The 18,127-nt window shown below is 38.1% G+C and overlaps 1 protein-coding gene across 2 annotated transcripts in view; it reads left to right on the top strand.

The window, feature by feature from the left end:
- klhdc4 (kelch domain containing 4) overlaps nt 1-18,127 on the top strand; it is a 97,761-nt gene that overhangs the window by 58,651 nt on the left and 20,983 nt on the right. For both annotated transcript variants that reach the window (XM_073070164.1, XM_073070165.1), the window contains one exon: nt 1,237-1,396. In XM_073070164.1, coding sequence (XP_072926265.1) covers nt 1,237-1,396 — 160 coding nt within the window. The remainder of the gene's footprint in view (nt 1-1,236; nt 1,397-18,127) is intronic.

The following is an 18,127-nucleotide window of genomic DNA, read 5'->3' as shown; positions in this document are numbered from 1 at the left end:
GGAAATAAAGTCCTAGTCAAAGCAACTTCTCCTTGTAACTCAGGCCCCTAATCCTGGTAAATCTTTCCTGCACTTTTTCTAATTCAATAGCATCTTTCCTATAATAGGGCAACTAAATGTGTGCTCAGTACTCCCATGTGCCACATCACCAACATCTTGTATAACTGCAACTGAACTTCTGAACTCCTGTACTCAGTGTCCAGACTGATGAAAGCCAACATGCCAAATGCCTTTGCCACCTGTGATGCAGCTCTCAGTGAACTAGCCATTTGTATTCCCAGGTTCCTCTGTTCCATAGCACCGCCCAAGTCTGGACCATTCACTGTATAAGTCCCCCTAAAATGCAATATCTCACATTTATCTGGATTGAATTGGATCCTCAGCCCACCTAACTTGTTGATCAAGATCCACCTTCTAAACCAGGTACAACACCACCTATTTTTATATCATGTTGAGGCAATATGGGTTCAATGTTTCCCATTTGAAGTTTAGCTCCCCTCCAGTAAGAAACTTGTTGGAGGTGAAGTGTAATTTCACATTGAGAAAGATGGAAAATTTCTGCATATTCCTATTGTATCTAGATAATTGAGAGGTATAGGGGTTATTAATATTGTGCAGCATGAATCAAATCACTTAATATTCTGCACTGATATTAACATAGGTCATCATAATCATTAGCAAGTGTGAAAGTACTAAAGTTATGAAACAGTTTCTATGTCACAAAAGTATGGCAGAATTCTACTTTCATTTGAATTAAATTTAATGGTTTACAGTATGTAGCATTTGGAATATAATTTGAGTTATAGTTCATCAGACTGTGCTATTGTTGATTCAGTGAACAGTTTCATTTCTGACTTATGAAAGTCTTTTCAAATTTTTTTCTATTAACATTGCCACTGGTTGTTTTCAATCACATTTATTTATAAAGCTTTGTCTTTTAAAGGTAGAATTCACACTTCATTTTACTGCAATTTAAAAACCAGTGTGATTTAATAATAATTACAATAAAATGATTATCTGTTCACTGTTTCAGAATCAGGTTTAATATAACTGGCATATGTCATGAAATTTGATATTTTGTGGCAACAATACATTGCAAAACGTAATAAAAACTATAAATTACCATAAGAACTGTGTGTATGTGTGTTTGGTTATGTTCATGGGTTTGTTGCCCATTCAAAAAGCTGCTCTTATTTAGGCAGAAACACTATAATAACCATTTTTTGTTTGTTTCAGGGATTTTATTTACTATAATGATGTCTACTCCTTTAACCTGGATTCATTTACATGGACAAAGCTGTTTCCTTCTGGAACTGCTCCATGCCCTCGTTCAAGCTGTTCAATAGCTTCCACACCTGATGGCAATGTAGTCATTTATGGAGGTTATTCAAAGCAGGTAATTTATTCCCTTTCAAGTCTCATCCTTTTGTTCAATTTCACATGAAAATAGTACAAAGGATGTCAGCACAACTGGTTGCCAAACTTACTGCAGATGGAATTTATTGTCCTTAGGATATTAATGCTACTTATGTTGTTGGGATTCATGCCTGCTTAAATTTAACAAATTTTAAAGTTGCCACATTTTCAATATTTTCACAATATTTAGAGTGATTTGATAAGTAAATGCTTTGAGAAATTATTGATATTATTGGGTAAAGGAAGTCTTGTAAGTGTTGGGGATTGTGGATGTGGCATTAAGATAGGAGTTGATGGATGCTGTGGAATAACAGGCATTTCATTGTTGGAATTTATGTATTTTTGTTACTAGACATGTGTAATTTGACAGATGACTCCTGAATAATGGTATTATTTATCTAGCACTCCTGCTGGACTCTCAATTTGGTTAAAACATCAACTCACAGCAAATTAGAAATAGGAAAATGTTAGGATATATACAGTGGGCCTCATTCTTCCTTGCCTTGTACAGATGTGATGAAGAAAATAAAAAAAAACAAAGTATGAAAAGATGGTAAATGCTGCAAGTTTGAAACCAAAGCAGAAATACTGAAAATTTTTAAGCAGATAAGGCAATATCTGTGCAAAGAGAAACAGTTAACAGTTAGGATAAAAGATCCTTCATTAGAATTGACGGAGTATTGGTATTAATAAACAAGTTGGGGAGTGATAAGTGGAACAAAAGTAAAGTCTTTGATTGGGCCATACCAAAACACAAATTTTCATGTCTTTTGGATCATTGTCTTGTTGCATTAATCAACTTCTATTAAACTTGAGATGATGGACTGCTACCCTAATATTCTCCGTCTTAATACAATTTTTAATTCATTGTTCCCTCAACGATTGCCAGCTTTCCAGGCCCGAGGCAGCAAAGCAGCTCTAAACCAAGATGCTCCTTCGACGATAGTGTTGGTGTGCAGTCCCCTTTTTCTTCCTAATGTGGCAATGTGCATTTCTGCCAGAAAATTCAACTTTTTTCTCATTTGTCCACAGAACATTGTCCCAGAAGTGTTGTAGAACATCCAAGTGGTCTTTTGCAAACTTGATGTGCAGTAATGTTTGTTTTTTGGAGAGCAGTGGTTTCCTCTGGTGTCCTTCCATAGACACCATTCTTGTTCAGTGTTTTTCTTATAATGGACACATGAACAGAGACGTTAGCAGGTTCTAGAGGTTTTTGCTGTTTCCCTTGGGCTCTTTTTTGCCTCCTTCAGTATTGCACATTGTGTTCTTGGTGTGATCCTTGCAGGATGCCCACTCCTAGGGAGTACCGAGTTTCTTCCATTTGTAGACAATTTCTTTTACCGTGGGCTGATGAACTCTCAGGTCTTTAGAAATGCTTTTGTAGCCTTTGGCAGCTTCATGCATCTCTACTATTCTTCTAAGGTCTTCTGAAAGTTGTTTTGATTGAGGCATGGTGCACATCAACAGATCATTCTTAAGAAGACCAGGCTTCGTCACTAACCTGACTTCTTGTGCAGGGCTCCTCTACAACCCACACCTTGTCTCATTTCATTGCTTGCAACGCCTGACTCCAAATGGCTTTTGTAAGAAGGCATTACCCTAGAGGTTCACATACTTTTTCTAATAAATACATATCATACTGGATCATTTTTCTCAATAAATAAATGAACAAGTTTTTTTTGTGTTATTTATTTAATTGGGTTCCCATTATCTAGTTTTAGGATTTATATGAAGATCTGATTGCACTTCAGGTCATATTTATGCAAAAATAGATAAAATTCTGCAGGGTTCACAAACTTATTAGCACTGCTGTAAAAGTTGAGAATGATGTAGTTTAATTTGAAACAAGACTCTTAAGACCATAAGGTGTAGATGCAGAATTAGGCCATTTGTCCCATTGAGTTTGCTCTGCAATTCAATCATAGCTGATTTATTATTCTTCCCAACCCCATTTTCCTTCCTGCTCCCCATAACTTTGAATCTGGATTTTTTTAAAAAATCTAGAATCAAATAATCTGATGATATCTGATGCAAGCAACAAGAAAATTCATAATGAAACAAGTCTGAAAATGAGGTTCACCAGGTGGGATTAATATGAGCAAATACAAAAAAGATGGAAAAAAATCTAGAAGTTCCTCTAATGAAAACTCAAGTCAGGTCACTTTTTATTGTCATTTCGACCATAACTGCTGGTACAGTACACAGTAAAAACGAGACGACGTTTTTCAGGACCATGGTGTTACATGAAACAGTACAAAAACTACACTGAACTATGTAAAAACAACACAGGAAAAAAAAACTACACTAGTCTACAGACCCACCCAGGACTGCATAAAGTGCACAAAACAGTGCAGGCATTAGAATAAATGATAAACAAGACAATAGGTGCAGTAGATGGCAGTAATTTGGTGTCAGTCCAGGCTCTGGGTATTGAGGAGTCTGATGGCTTGGGGGACGAAACTTACATAGTCTGAATAAAGCTTAATTTGAAGGCAAAATTGAGAGGTTGTGATAGATTGGGAAAACCTCGTGAAAGTATGACCCTAAACAAGCAATAGCTAACGTAAGAATTTTTACTTGGTTAATAAATCCTCTTAAGGCTAATTAACCTAACAGGAAAAATAGTCCAGCTGTGACCATCAAGCAGAATTAGTGATAATGTTAGTCCAAAGGAAAAGCATAATTCTTCCAAAAATGCAGTGAGCTTCAGAATTAGTAAAACTTCAGAATTCTATATATAACCAAGGCATTGATTAAAGTATGGGAATAGTCTACTGAGAAAATGCATAAATAAACTCCCCTTGCAGACTAAGATGGAAGAAATTATAATAGGAATAAATAAATAAAACATACTTTGTGACAGTCTAAAAAGTAAATAAAAGTATAAAAGATTCACCTATTTAAAAAGTGGAAATAATATAGAACTCAAATAAATAGGAAAAAGGAATTCATTTTGGAGGAATTAATGGAAACAAACCAGTAAATTCTAAGTGTGCCTGCATTCCTTTCACAATATCAGCAAAGATTTATTTCGGCTGGTTTGGTTGGAGCAGTTAACCTTCAAAACAAGCTGTATGCCTTTAAATCCAACACATTCAGCAAAATTAGTAATTGTTTCTCATTGGCTTTTTCATTTGTTTCAAAATACTATCAGTTAGCTCAGCATGCATGACCCAGTTATCTGTTGAGCAATCGATCATGTATCTTAACGATGTAGCCAGCTATTGCTTCCCCTTTTTTAAAAATGACTATTATCGTGTGGTACTCACTGTTTATAAACCCGTGAAATCTTCCGTTTTCTGCCTTTTTGAAATTCTGTCATGTCCTCCCTTCTGAAGAAGCACATGCTGCGCTGCTTTATTTTTAACTCAATCGTTCTTCACTGTTTTTTAAAAGTTCAAACATCTCGCTGTGTTTCAACAGGTCAGTAGCCATCTCGGGTTCATTTTAAAACTACCTCGCCGCCACTGTTATGCTTTGTAGCTTCAAAACATTAAACTAATTCAAAGGAAAAACGAGATCTGGGAATGTGTGTTTAACTCGATCCTTTAAGCGAGGTGCACATGTATCATGTGGTAGTGTGATGACATATGCAATTCACGTTTTTATACATATAACCTCTAATGAGTTATTGAAGAATGCTTAATCAAACAATATATTTACAATATTACGCAAACATTGCTGAAATATTAAATACACAACAGTCTCTATCTCCCTGAATCACCACTTACAAGGAATTATGGATCTGTATTCCCAGATCTCTCTGTTTTACCACAAATCTGAGCTAAGTTATTTTACATTTATTGATATAGGTTATGTTCTTTCTCTATTTAGTTTGCCTTCTATTGATGTACAGAATGAAAGTGTTTTTTCTAGATGATATGCAGTCCTTCCACAATTATCTCAGCCACTTGCAATTAGGTTCCACTTGTGTACAAATTTGTCCTTGCTACCAGGCTATTGACGTTTTGTCTGTAGATTCACTATTAACCAATGTTGATAATCAAATTCAACTTGTTTAAATGACAGGGCTCTAATAATTTATGTATACTTCCTTATCGATGCACTTTTTAAAATAGCAAGGAATTTTTAGATATTACCTCTGATTTAATTCCTATAATTCCTTGACATTCAGTTGATTACCCAGTATTGCTGTTCAGCAACTGGCAGCCAAGATGGCTAACTATTGAGGTGGTTGATCATAAGTGAAAGGTGAAGGCTGCATTCAGAATAAAGCAGCAACAAAAAGTGCCCAATTGAGAATTGATCAGATTTATTTATTGAAGCTATAAGGTGATAGTAAAAATTTCTGCAATTTGATAGTTTTGGTAGTATTTTTGAAACATTTATATCAAATGGTTTGCTTCATATGAGTGGTCATAGAGAAATAAGTGAAATTTATAATAAGTCTACATAGCTTGACAGCCTTGTAAGTAATTATTCATTATTAACGCAATAGAAAGGAAGGACATTAGCCTGGAGGATGTGGAATCGATATGGGTAGAGCTGCATAACACTAAGGAGCAGAAAACGCTGGTGGGAGTTGTGTACAGGCCACCTAACAGTAGTAGTGAGGTTGGGGATGGCATTAAACAGAAAATTCGAAATGCGTGCAATAAAGGAACAGTAGTTATAATGGGTGACTTCAATCTACATATAGATTGGGTGAACCAAATTGGTAACGGTACTGAGGAAGAGGATTTCTTGGAATATATGCGGGATGGTTTTCTGAACCAACATGTCAAGGAACCAACTAGAGAGCAGGCCATTCTAGATTGGGTATTGAGCAATGAGGAAGGGTTAGTTAGCAATCTTGTCGTGCGAGGCCCCTTGGGTAAGAGTGACCATAATATAGTGGAATTCTTCATTAAGATGGAGAGTGACATAGTTAACTCAAAAACAAAGGTTCTGAACTTAAAGAAGGGTAACTTTGAAGGTATGAGATGTGAATTAGCTAAGATAGACTGGCAAATGATACTTAAAGGGTTGACGGTGGATATGCAGTGGCAAGCATTTAAAGATCGCATGGATGAACTACAACAATTGTTCATCCCAGTTTGGCAAAAGAATAAACCAGGGAAGGTAGTGCACCCATGGCTGACATGGGAAATTAGGGATAGTATCAAGTCCAAAGAAGAAACATATAAATTAGCAGAAAAAAGCGGCACACCTGAGGACTAGGAGAAATTCAGAGACCAGCAGAGGAGAACAAAGGGCTTAATTAGGAAAGGGAAAAAAGATTATGAGAGAAAGCTAGCAGGGAACATAAAAACTGACTGTAAAAGCTTTTATAGATACGTGAAAAGAAAAAGTTTAGTCAAGACAAATGTAGGTCCTTTACAGTCGGAAACAGGTGAATTGATCATAGGGAACAAAGACATGGCAGACCAATTGAATAACTACTTTGGTTCTGTCTTCACTAAGGAGGACATAAATAATCTTCCGGAAATAGTAAGGGACCGAGGGTCTAGTGAGATGGAGGAACTGAGGGAAATACATGTTAGTAGGGAAGTGGTGTTAGGTAAATTGAAGGGATTAAAGGCAGATAAATCCCCAGGGCCAGATGGTCTGCATCCCAGAGTGCCTAAGGAAGTAACCCAAGAAATAGTGGATGCACTAGTGATAATTTTCTGGATTAGTTCCTGCGGATTGGAGGGTGGCTAATGTAACCCCACTTTTTAAAAAAGGAGGGAGAGAGAAACCGGGGAATTACAGACCGGTTAGTCTGACATCGGTGGTGGGGAAAATGCTAGAGTCGGTTATCAAAGATGTGATAACAGCACATTTGGAAAGAGGTGAAATCATCGGCCAAAGTCAGCATGGATTTGTAAAAGGAAAATCATGTCTGACGAATCTTATAGAATTTCTTGAAGATGTAACTAGTAGAGTGGATGGGGAGAGCCAGTGGATGTGGTATATTTAGATTTTCAAAAGGCTTTTGACAAAGTCCCACACAGGAGATTAGTGTGCAAACTTAAAGCACACGGTATTGGGGGTATGGTATTGATGTGGATAGAGAATTGGTTGACAGACAAGAAGCAAAGAGTGGGAGTAAACGGGACCTTTTCAGAATGGCAGGCAGTGACTAGTGGGGTACCGTAAGGCTCAATGCTGGGACCCCAGTTGTTTACAATATATATTAATGATTTAGACAAGGGAATTAAATGCAGCATCTCCAAGTTTGCGGATGACACAAAGTTGGGCGGCGGTGTTAGCTGTGAGGAGGATGCTAAGAGGATGCAGGGTGACTTGGATAGGTTAGGTGAGTGGGTAAATTCATGGCAGATGCAATTTAATGTGGATAAATGTGAGGTTATCCACTTTGGTTGCAAGAACAGGGAAACAGATTATTATCTGAACGGTGGCCGATTAGGAAAAGGGGAGATGCAACGAGACCTGGGTGTCATTGTACACCAGTCATTGAAGGTGGGCATGTAGGTACAGCAGGCGGTGAAAAACGCAAATGGTATGTTGGCATTCATAGCAAAAGGATTTGAGTACAGGAGCAGGGAGGTTCTACTGCAGTTGTACAAGGCCTTGGTGAGACCACACCTAGAATATTGTGTGCAGTTTTGGTCCCCTAATCTGAGGAAAGACATTCTTGCCATAGAGGGAGTACAGAGAAGGTTCACCAGATTGATTCCTGGGATGGCAGGACTTTCATATGTAGAAAGACTGGATCGACTAGGCTTATACTCACTGGAATTTAGAAGATTGAGGGGGGATCTTATTGAAACGTATAAAATTCTAAAGGGATTGGACAGGCTAGATGCAGGAAGATTGTTTCCGATGTTGGGGAAGTCCAGAACGAGGGGTCACAGTTTAAGGATAAAGGGGAAGCCTTTTAGGACCGAGATGAGGAAAAACTTCTTCACACAGAGAGTGGTGAATCTGTGGAATTCTCTGCCACAGGAAACAGTTGAGCCCGGTTCATTGGCTATATTTAAGAGGAAGTTAGATGTGGCCCTTGTGGCTAAAGGGATCGGGGGTATGGAGAGAAAGCAGGTACAGGGTTCTGAGTTGGATGATCAGCCATGATCATACTGAATGGTGGTGCAGGTTTGAAGGGCCGAATGGCCTACTCCTGCACCAATTTTCTATCTATGTTTCTAACTGGGTTAAGAAAGGTTCTAAGATGTACTAATTTTTTTTTTATTGAGGTATGGTTTAGGATGATTAGCATTTGTGTTCTCAGATGGCCTGAACATGTATATTTGCCCTTCTCCAAACTAGATAAGCCCATGGACATTAGCTTGAATGAAACACGAACCCCATTTCCAGAAAAGTTGGGATATTTTCCAAAATGCAATAAAAACAAAAATCTGTGATATGTTAATTCACGTGAACCTTTATTTAACTGACAAAAGTACAAAGAAAAGATTTTCAATAGTTTTACTGACCCAACTTAATTGTATTTTATAAATATACACAAATTTAGAATTTGATGGCTGCAACACACTCAACAAAAGTTGGGACAGAGTTAAAATAAGATTGAAAAGTGCACAGAATATTCAAGTAGCACCGGTTTGGAAGACTCCACATTAAGCAGGCTAATTGGTAGCAGGTGAGGTATCATGACTGGGTATAAAAGTAGCGTCCATCAAAGGCTCAGTCTTTGCAAGCAAGGATGGGTCGTGACTCACCCCTTTGTGCCAAAATTCGTGAGAGAATTGTTAGTCAGTTCAAAAGGAACATTTCCCAATGCAAGATTGCAGAGAATTTAGGTCTTTCAACATCTACAGTACATAATATTGTGAAAAGATTCAGAGACATCTCAGCGCGTAAAGGGCAAGGTCGGAAACCACTGTTGAATGCGCGTGATCTTCAAGCCCTCGGGCGGCACTGCCTAAGAAACTGTCATGCTACTGTGACAATTATAGCCACCTTGGCTCAGGAGTACTTCGGAAAACCATTGTCACTTAACACAGTCCGTGGCTGCATCCAGAAATGCAACTTGAAACTGTATTACGCAAGGAGAAAGCCATACATCAACTCTATGCAGAAACGCTGTCGAGTTCTCTGAGCCCAAGCTCATCTCAGATGGACCAAAAGACTGTGGAACTGTGTGCTGTGGTCAGATGAGTCCTCATTTCAGCTAGTTTTCGTAAAAAACGGGTGTCGAGTTCTCAGTGCCAGAGATGAAAACGACCATCCTGATTGTTATCAGCGAAAGGTGCAAAAGCCAGCATCTTTGATGGTATGGGGGTGCATCAGTGCCCACGGCATGAGTGAGTTGCATGTATGTGAAGGTACCATTGACTCTGAGGTGTATATTAGGATTTTAGAGAGACGTATGTTGCCATCAAGGCGACGTCTTTTCCCAGGATGAAAATGCTTATTTCAGCAGGACAATGCCAGACCACATTCTGCACGGGCTACAACAGCGTGGCTTTGTAGACACAGAGTGCGTGTGCTTGACTGGCCTGCTACCAGTCCAGATCTATCTCCTATTGAAAATGTATGGCGCATCATGAAGAGGAGAATCAGACAATGGAGACCACGGACTGTTGAGCAGCTGAAGTCTTATATCAAGCAAGAATGGACAAAATTTCCAATTGCAAATCTACTACAATTAGTATCCTCAGTTCCAAAATGATTAAAAAGTGTTATTAAAAGGAAAGGTGATGTAACACCATGGTAAACATGCCCCTGTCCCAACTTTTGTTGAGTGTGTTGCAGCCATCAAATTCTAAATTTGTGTATATTTACAAACTACAATTAAGTTGGTCAGTAAAACTATTGAAAATCTTTTCTTTGTACTTTTGTCAGTTAAATAAAGGTTCACGTAAATTAACCTAACACAGATTTTTGTTTTTATTGCATTTTGGAAAATATCCCAACTTTTCTGGAAATGGGGTTTGTAGATTAACAAAGTATCTGTACAGGTGAGTAAAATACCTAAAGGGGCCACATCAGGGTAATGTCAGCTTGTGAAAGGAGTATCTTTCAATAAGTAAGTGAACAATATAAAACAAACCAGGGATCACAAATATATATAAAGCAAGCATGTCCATTTTTTTGAAGGAACTGTACAATCTAGCTATAGTAGTTTAATATTTCTTGCTACAGGCTACAAAAAGCTTCTTTTAGTCACATTTACTTTGGACCTATGTGGTTGACCTCAGCTTAGTAAAGCAAACAGATTCTGTATCTTGCACACTAGTGACAATGTTCATTCAAGGATTAATTTGTTTTTGTGAAAATGTTTCCTTTCTGCTGTGACTGCAAAACTCAGCTGACATTTATCATTTGGTATTGTTCCCGTGTGTACTGTTATCTGATTAGGTAATTAATTTTAAAATATCTGAGTATTGACCTGATGTCGTCTTAAAATAGACGATGTGTACTTTATTGTACATACAGTATATAATCCTTTTATCTATAAATATTAAAGTGATGCATCAATAACTAATACATTAAACAAAATTATCTTCAAAGTAAAATTATAACATGGTATTTAATTGCAAACAATAATGTTGAAAGATTAATCAGAATCAGGTTTATTATCACCGGCATGTGACATGAAATTTATTAACTTAGCAGTAGCAGTTCAATGCAATACATAACGTAGCAGAGGGAAAAAAATAATAAATAAAATAAAACATAATAATAAATAAATCGATTCTGTACATTGAATAGATTTAAAACAAGTGCAAAAACAAATGCGGTATATTTTTAAAAAAGTGAGGTAGAATCCAAAGCTCCAATGTCCGTTTAGAAATCAGATGGCAGAGGGGAAGAAGCTGTTCCTGAATCACTGAGTGTGTGCCTTCAGGCTTCTGTATCTCCTACTTGATGGTAACAGTGAGAAAAGGACATGTCTTGGGTGCTGGAGGTCCTTAATAATGGACGCAGCCTTTCTGAGACACCGCTCCCTAAAGATGTCCTGGGTACTTTGTAGGCTAGTGCCCAAGATGGAGCTGACGAGATTTACAACCCTCTGTAGCTTCTTTCAGTCCTGTGCAGTAGCCACCCACCCACCCCCCCCCCCACCCCCCCATATCAGACAGTGAATACTCTCCACTGTCTTGCCTTCTTTATAATTACATCAATATGTTGGGACCAGGTGAGATCCTCAGAGATCTTGACACCCAGGAACTTGAAGCTGCTCACTCTCTCCACTTCTGATCCCTCTATGAGGATTGGTATGTGTTCCTACATCTTACCCTTCCTGAAGTCCACAATCAGCTCTTTCATCTTACTGACGTTTAGTGCCAGGTTGTTTCTGCAGCACCACTCCGCTAGTTGGCATATCTCACTCCTGTACGCCCTCTCGCCACCACCTGAGATTCTACCAACAATGGTTGTATCGTCAGCAAATTTATAGATGGTATTTGAACTATGCCTAGCCACACAACTATGGGTGTGGAGAGAGTAGAGCAGTGGGCTAAGCACACATCTCAGAGGTGTGCCAGTGTTGATCGTCAGCAGGAGGATATGTTATCACCAATCCACACAGACTGTGGTCTTCCCATTAGGAAGTCGAGGATCCAATTGCAGAGGGAGGTACAGAGGCCTAGGTTCTGCAACTTCTCAATCAGGACTGTAGGAATGATGGTATTAAATGCTGAGCTATAGTCGATGATCAGCATCCTGACGTAGGTGTTTGTGTTGTCTAGGTTGTCTAAAGCCGTGTGTAGAGCCATTGAGATTGCGTCAGCCGTTGCTCTGTTATGGCGATAGGCAAATAGCAATGGGTCCAGGTCCTTGCTGAAGCAGGAATTCAGTCTAGTCAAGACCAACCTCTCAAAGCATTTCATCTCTGTTGATGTGAGTGCTACTGGGCAATAGTCATTAAGGCAGCCAAAATTATTCTTCTTAGGCACTGGTATAATTGTTGCCTTTGAAGCAAGTGGGAACTTCTGCCCATAGTATAATACTTTATTATAAAGCATGAATACTCAGTAATACAAATTAGAGAAGTTATAAAATAAATCGCTCAGAAATTATACAAAAATAGTTTGTAATGGTGCTTTCCAAAGCATGATTGAATGGTGGAGCAGACTCGATGGGCTGAATGGCCTACTTCTCCTATATCTTATGGATCTTATGTTTCTTTATTTTTAACTAACTTGTAGTCTCTTTTCAGTAATTTGCTGTTCTTAAATACATTAGAATGTGTCATAATTATTAATGTGATGTAATATTCTAAGAACAATATGCTGATGCTTTAATGACTTAAAATCTCATTGTTTATCATCTGTTTATGGGCTGCTATTTATAGACAATGCTACAACTTTTCTCTCAAAGTTTATATCAGTTCAACATGATTTACTTGATTCTTTTTGCCACTTGTTTCTATCTATAGACAATTTATTCTAATGTCATTTTTCCACTGCTCTGAGAATCTTCTGAAAGGGCTCATATTGTTCTGCTCTTTATATATTCATGCGTATCATGGACTACTAATAAAGAAACATCTTCTGGAAGAATAGAACTTCTATTTAACAGCAACAAATACACGTGTCTTACAACGCCATGCTTCCAGATCTTTATATCATTCCTGTGCATGCTGAGAACTCTCCAGTCACGTTGTTACACGTCATATCACCACATCTTCCTTTCCTTAAAAAAAAACAATTAGCAACATTGACCATAGCAAATGTATAATTTAACATGTCTCTTTCAGTCTCTCTGGGGGGGTTTACAAACACAAGTGGACCTTCTCAGTGGTTCTCAAATTTCGTTGTTATTTCCATGTTTTGTCTGCTCTGCATCAGTTAACTGAAACTCTGAAGTTGGCACTTTCTTGAGGTCTTTGCGATTTCTTCTTAACACTGCTCCGTCTTCTGTTTGGACCATGTATGATCTGGGTTGTACTTCTTCAAGTATTGTAGCTTCCTTCCACTTCCATTTGTATTGAAATACAAATCTTCTTTTCTTCAACACACACAAAATGCTGGTGGAACACAGCAGGCCAGGCAGCATCTATAAGGAGAAGCACTGTCGACGTTTCGGGCTTCTTATAGATGCTGCCTGGCCTGCTGTGTTCCACCAGCATTTTGTGTGTGTTGTTTGAATTTACAGCATCTGCAGATTTCCTCATGTTTGTTGTTTCTTTTCTTCATCTAATTCATTCATTAACTGTGTAATCTCTTTTTTTATGCTGAGACTTCATCATTTCAATAAAACTTCTCAATTCCTTCATGTGTGCTTTCACTTCTTCAATTGGATCCTGACTCTTGTCACTCTTTGGCTTCAGATCGGTATTGTACTGTACCGGCAAGTTTGGCCTCTGTCCTCCTGCAGAGGTGAGATTGTGATGGAATGCATGGCCCATTGATGCAGGTACATTACTTCCAGAGGGCAAAATTGCAACTCCTGGTTTTGGTGGCAATGCTTTGTCAGATGCTGGTAACAAAGGGATGGGTCTGGGAGCTTTCTTCATGACTTCTAGCTGTTCCATTCCGTCAAGCTCTGTTTTCAGTTGATGACTTAATACAAAAGGCACTTTTCTACATGGATGTACTACGGTTTGTCAATTTTAATCGTGTGCTCTCCTGAAAGACAACCAAGCCCTTTGAACAAGTCCTCATGCTCTTTCATCAAGTCACTGTATTCTGACTCTGTGCCACTGTCCAGGACTAAGAGTCTTTTCATCAAATTCAGTCTCTCACAGGCAGATAAACCCAGTATTAACTGTACATTCTTTGGCACCACCACAAATGAAAGCGTGTGCACACTATTTTTGTGTGATACATTTGATACACATGTTCCTTTAACTGGAATGTCTGCACCTGAATACCCAGTCACTTTTATATTTGTCTTATGTAACTTTGGTCTTGGCTTTAATGCATTAAACTCAGATTCTGCAAGAACATTTACTTGTGCTCCAGTATCCAGTTTAAACAGAATATTGTTTTCGTTCACTTGCAATGGAATAGTCCAGTCATTCTTACTTTGTTTTCACAAAACACTTCTATATAAAACTCCTCACATTCATTTTCAAGCACTGCATTTACTTGTTTTCTTTCTATTTCTGCAACAGCGTGAAAAATGATTTACCGCAGTCGTTGCACATTTTCCCATATGCTGGACACTGTTTTGGCTGATGCTGCCACCCACAGCAATCACATAGCTTTTTTCTCTCAGATGACGTCTTGCTGTCTGTCATTTTTGTTGTCGTTTTATTTTTTCTAATATGTTTGTGCTTTTTCACAGCAGCTATGTTGCAGCTCTCAGTGAAAAGTTCTTTAGCCTGTGATATCATAGTTTCCAAAGCTTTGCAGAGCATCAAAGCTTTTTCCAAGTCTAAGTCTTGTTCTCTTAACTGTCCTTCTCTCAGACCATTATCCAGAATGACACAAACAATTCTGTCTTTAATGAGAGAGTCTGTCAGTTCTCCAAACTTGCATGTTTTACTACGGTGTCTCAACTCAGTAACACATTGGTCAATAGTATCACCAGCTCTCTGCTGACATGTAAAAAATCTGTGCCGCTGGTACATCACATTACGCTTTGGTATGCAAAATGCTTCAAATTTGTCCATTATCGATTTTAACTTTATCTCCATTTTCAAAAATAAAATGATTATATACATCAATTGCATCATCACCTATTACGTGGAGTAGAAGCGCAGCTTTCGTTTTTTCCAGTTTTTTATCTGCTTCGATCACCGATAAATAAATTTCAAAATGTTGCTTAAATTTTCTCCAGTTCTCAGCTATGTTCCCAGCCAATTGAAGTGTCAGTGGAGGTTGCAGCCCTTCCATTTGTAAAACTGTTAGCACACCAAAACAGTTTGACTCTTTTCGATTATCTTCGATTCGCCTGCGTTAGGTAAAGTATTATTCTTCCAGACCGACTTCTGACACCATGTTGTGTTCTTTATATTCATGCATACCGTGGGTTACTAATAAAGAAACATCTTCTGGAAGAATAGAACTTTTATTTAACAGCACACGTGTCTTACAGCGCCATGCTTTCCAGATCTTTCTATCATTCTTACGCATGCTCAGAACTCTCTCCAGTCAAGTTCTTACACATATCACCACACATATAATTTACAGTGTATGTTGTCTTCTCTAAACCAGATACTTTCAATAATGCATAACAATGCATTTGTCCTCCGAGAGAAATGGTGCCAGTGATCTGAAATGATCACATAACCTACAAGATGTCTGTGAAAATGACTGGGCCCATTACAAATACTATAGGATGTAATAACTTCTTCAGGTCCATTGTGAATTTAGTTCCTTATTGTTTTGTACAATGTCTGGAAGATTAACTAAGTTAGTTGTGTTATAAGGAATTTCTTAAGGCTTTCAATGAACAAAAATAAAAATATTTTTAATCGCTCACACTGTATGTGAAGCTATAAGTGCAGGAGATCTCAAGCTCCTCATTAAAGCTGCAGTTTCTTGTCTCTATCATGCATTTTTATCAAAGCTTCTCATTGAAACATTGGGTACTTGAAAAGTTTGTGTAACTAGATGTTAAAATTGCTACACATAGATAAAATACTGGAGGAAGTCAGTAAGTTAGGCAGCATTATGGAAGGGAATAAATAGTCAATATTTCAAGCTGAGACCCTTCATCAAGATTGAAAAGTTGATCGTTTATTCCCCTCCATAGATGCTGTCTGACTTGCTGAGTTTGTCCAGCGTTTTGTGTTTGTTGCACTAGATTTCCAGCATCTGCATAATCCCTTGTGTTATGCCTAGAGCTATTTACATGGGTGATCAATTATCAGTCTCAGAGGCATTTTGAGCGAGACCTTGATAAATTCTGAGCGGAAAGGAGATAAATCACAGAGCACAGGCTCCCAGTTGGATGTATTTACATTGAATTTTGGGCCATCTACCTTTTGGTGCCTGCCCATGCTAGTACATATGTGTAAGATTCTCATGTTTTGCTTTCTACTTCCTCACACTTTCTATTAATCTCCTTTCTAATTCCTACTTCCTTCATCTGTTTCCTACAATTTCCTATGTATACTTAATTTCCTTTGTCAAATATTGTCCCTCTTTCCTCTTCCATTTTTCTTTCTTTCCTCCCGTTGTCATTTTCTTTAGCCCTATAATTATTCATTACCAACCTTTCCCTGCTATTTCTCAGGCCTTTGATGACTTAATTGTGGCATCTATTCATATCACCCTTCTCTGAAATTGTCCTCTTCCATGTGTTACGTACCCGTGACACGTGACAGTGGTACCCTTGTCACGTGACTGGGGTTGAAGTTATACTGGACATGAGGTAATGGTGGAGTGATGTCATTTTCCCGCCAGTAGAGGTCATGTGACAGGTTTTTTCTACAGGGTATAAAAGGAAGACCCACCCTGTCAGGTGGGGCAGTTCGTGGCAGGATTTGCCAAGATGACTTCATGTTACTGTGTGATTTAATGTGATGACGCAGTTTAGTTAAAAATGAAGTTTTATATAATGCCTAAAGTTTAAAAGGTCAGAGCCAACGGTTTCTTTGCTAATGGAGAGTGAAGTTTGGAAGACAAATCGAGAAAAATCGATTTTCGATGGATTGACTTCGACTTTGTGTGATCCTCATTCGGAAGGATTTTGTTTACTATTCTCACGATAGTCTCCGCTGGAAAAAGCGGGAGATTGAGAATATTGTGGAAGGAAGGTCAGTCACTTTAAGTTGTTATATTTAATAAAATTCGACGTGGGAGTTCGACGCTGGGAATCGAAGGACATCGACGTGGAAGAGAATTTACATCGCTTTAAAAAGTCTCTCCTTTTAAAAGTACCGTGAGCTTTTGAACTGTCGGCATATCGCTTTAAAAAAACTGAGTTCTTTTCAATACCGCTTTAAAGACTGTTTGGGACTGCAACGCTATTAAGGACTGTTTGAGCAGCTGAGCTCGGATCATTGTTTGGGTTTGTTTACATTTGAAGGGGGTGTTATCAGTGTTTAATAAACGTGTTATTCGTTATAAAACCCCTTGCCTAACTCATCTATATTATTGTTGCCCAAATACGTAACACATGTTTCAATTACATGTTAACCCTGCTCTGACTCTTAATTTTAGTCTCTTATTTCCCCATTGCTGCACATGTTTATTATATTCATATTGACAATGTCCTGTTGCATAACTTCTAGCTACTGGAAGATTATAACCATCTTTGTAGAATCATCTCAAAATCACTGTAATGTCGGTATCCCCTCTAAGGCCAATTTCCCCAGCATTAAGGCTCAAGTTGCATTAATAGGCCAGGTTAAAGTGCTTGCATGCCCCAAACACATTCCAGAAAGAAGTACACTATTCTGAGTTCTGTCAAAGGAAAAGAATACCAGGTAGACTGAAGAAAAAAAAGAAGAATATTCTGAAAACTTCCTTTTAAATCTTCCTGCTGACTCCGGGCTTTCCTTGGCCTATGTTAACTCAAAGTAAAGATGTAGCGTTTCGGGTAGTGAGAATTTTAAGATCTTGTGTTGGGAGCACACAGCATCCCAGCATAAATTGTTGTATCACATGCTTTCTACTGCATCTGTGGACGAGTCAGCACTTTACACAATAGTCTCATGAAATACTTCATACCAACAAAATCAGAGTGGAATAAATCAGTCTTGGCCTTCAGGAACTCTTTAACAATGACTTAAATTGGGGAGGAGATAATATTTGCACTTTTCCATTACAGATAAGAAATAATGTTCATGTTCATCTGTAATTTTTTTAAAAATTAAATAGGGATATACTGTAAATTATATCAATGAACCTGATAGTAATTTTTGAGATATTGTGATAGGCCAGAA

Source organism: Hemitrygon akajei, chromosome 17 (genome assembly GCF_048418815.1).
Source record: "Hemitrygon akajei chromosome 17, sHemAka1.3, whole genome shotgun sequence".
Lineage (NCBI taxonomy): Eukaryota > Metazoa > Chordata > Chondrichthyes > Myliobatiformes > Dasyatidae > Hemitrygon > Hemitrygon akajei.
The sequence above is the reverse complement of the archived record's forward strand: the minus strand, read 5'-3'. Positions and strand labels throughout refer to the sequence as shown.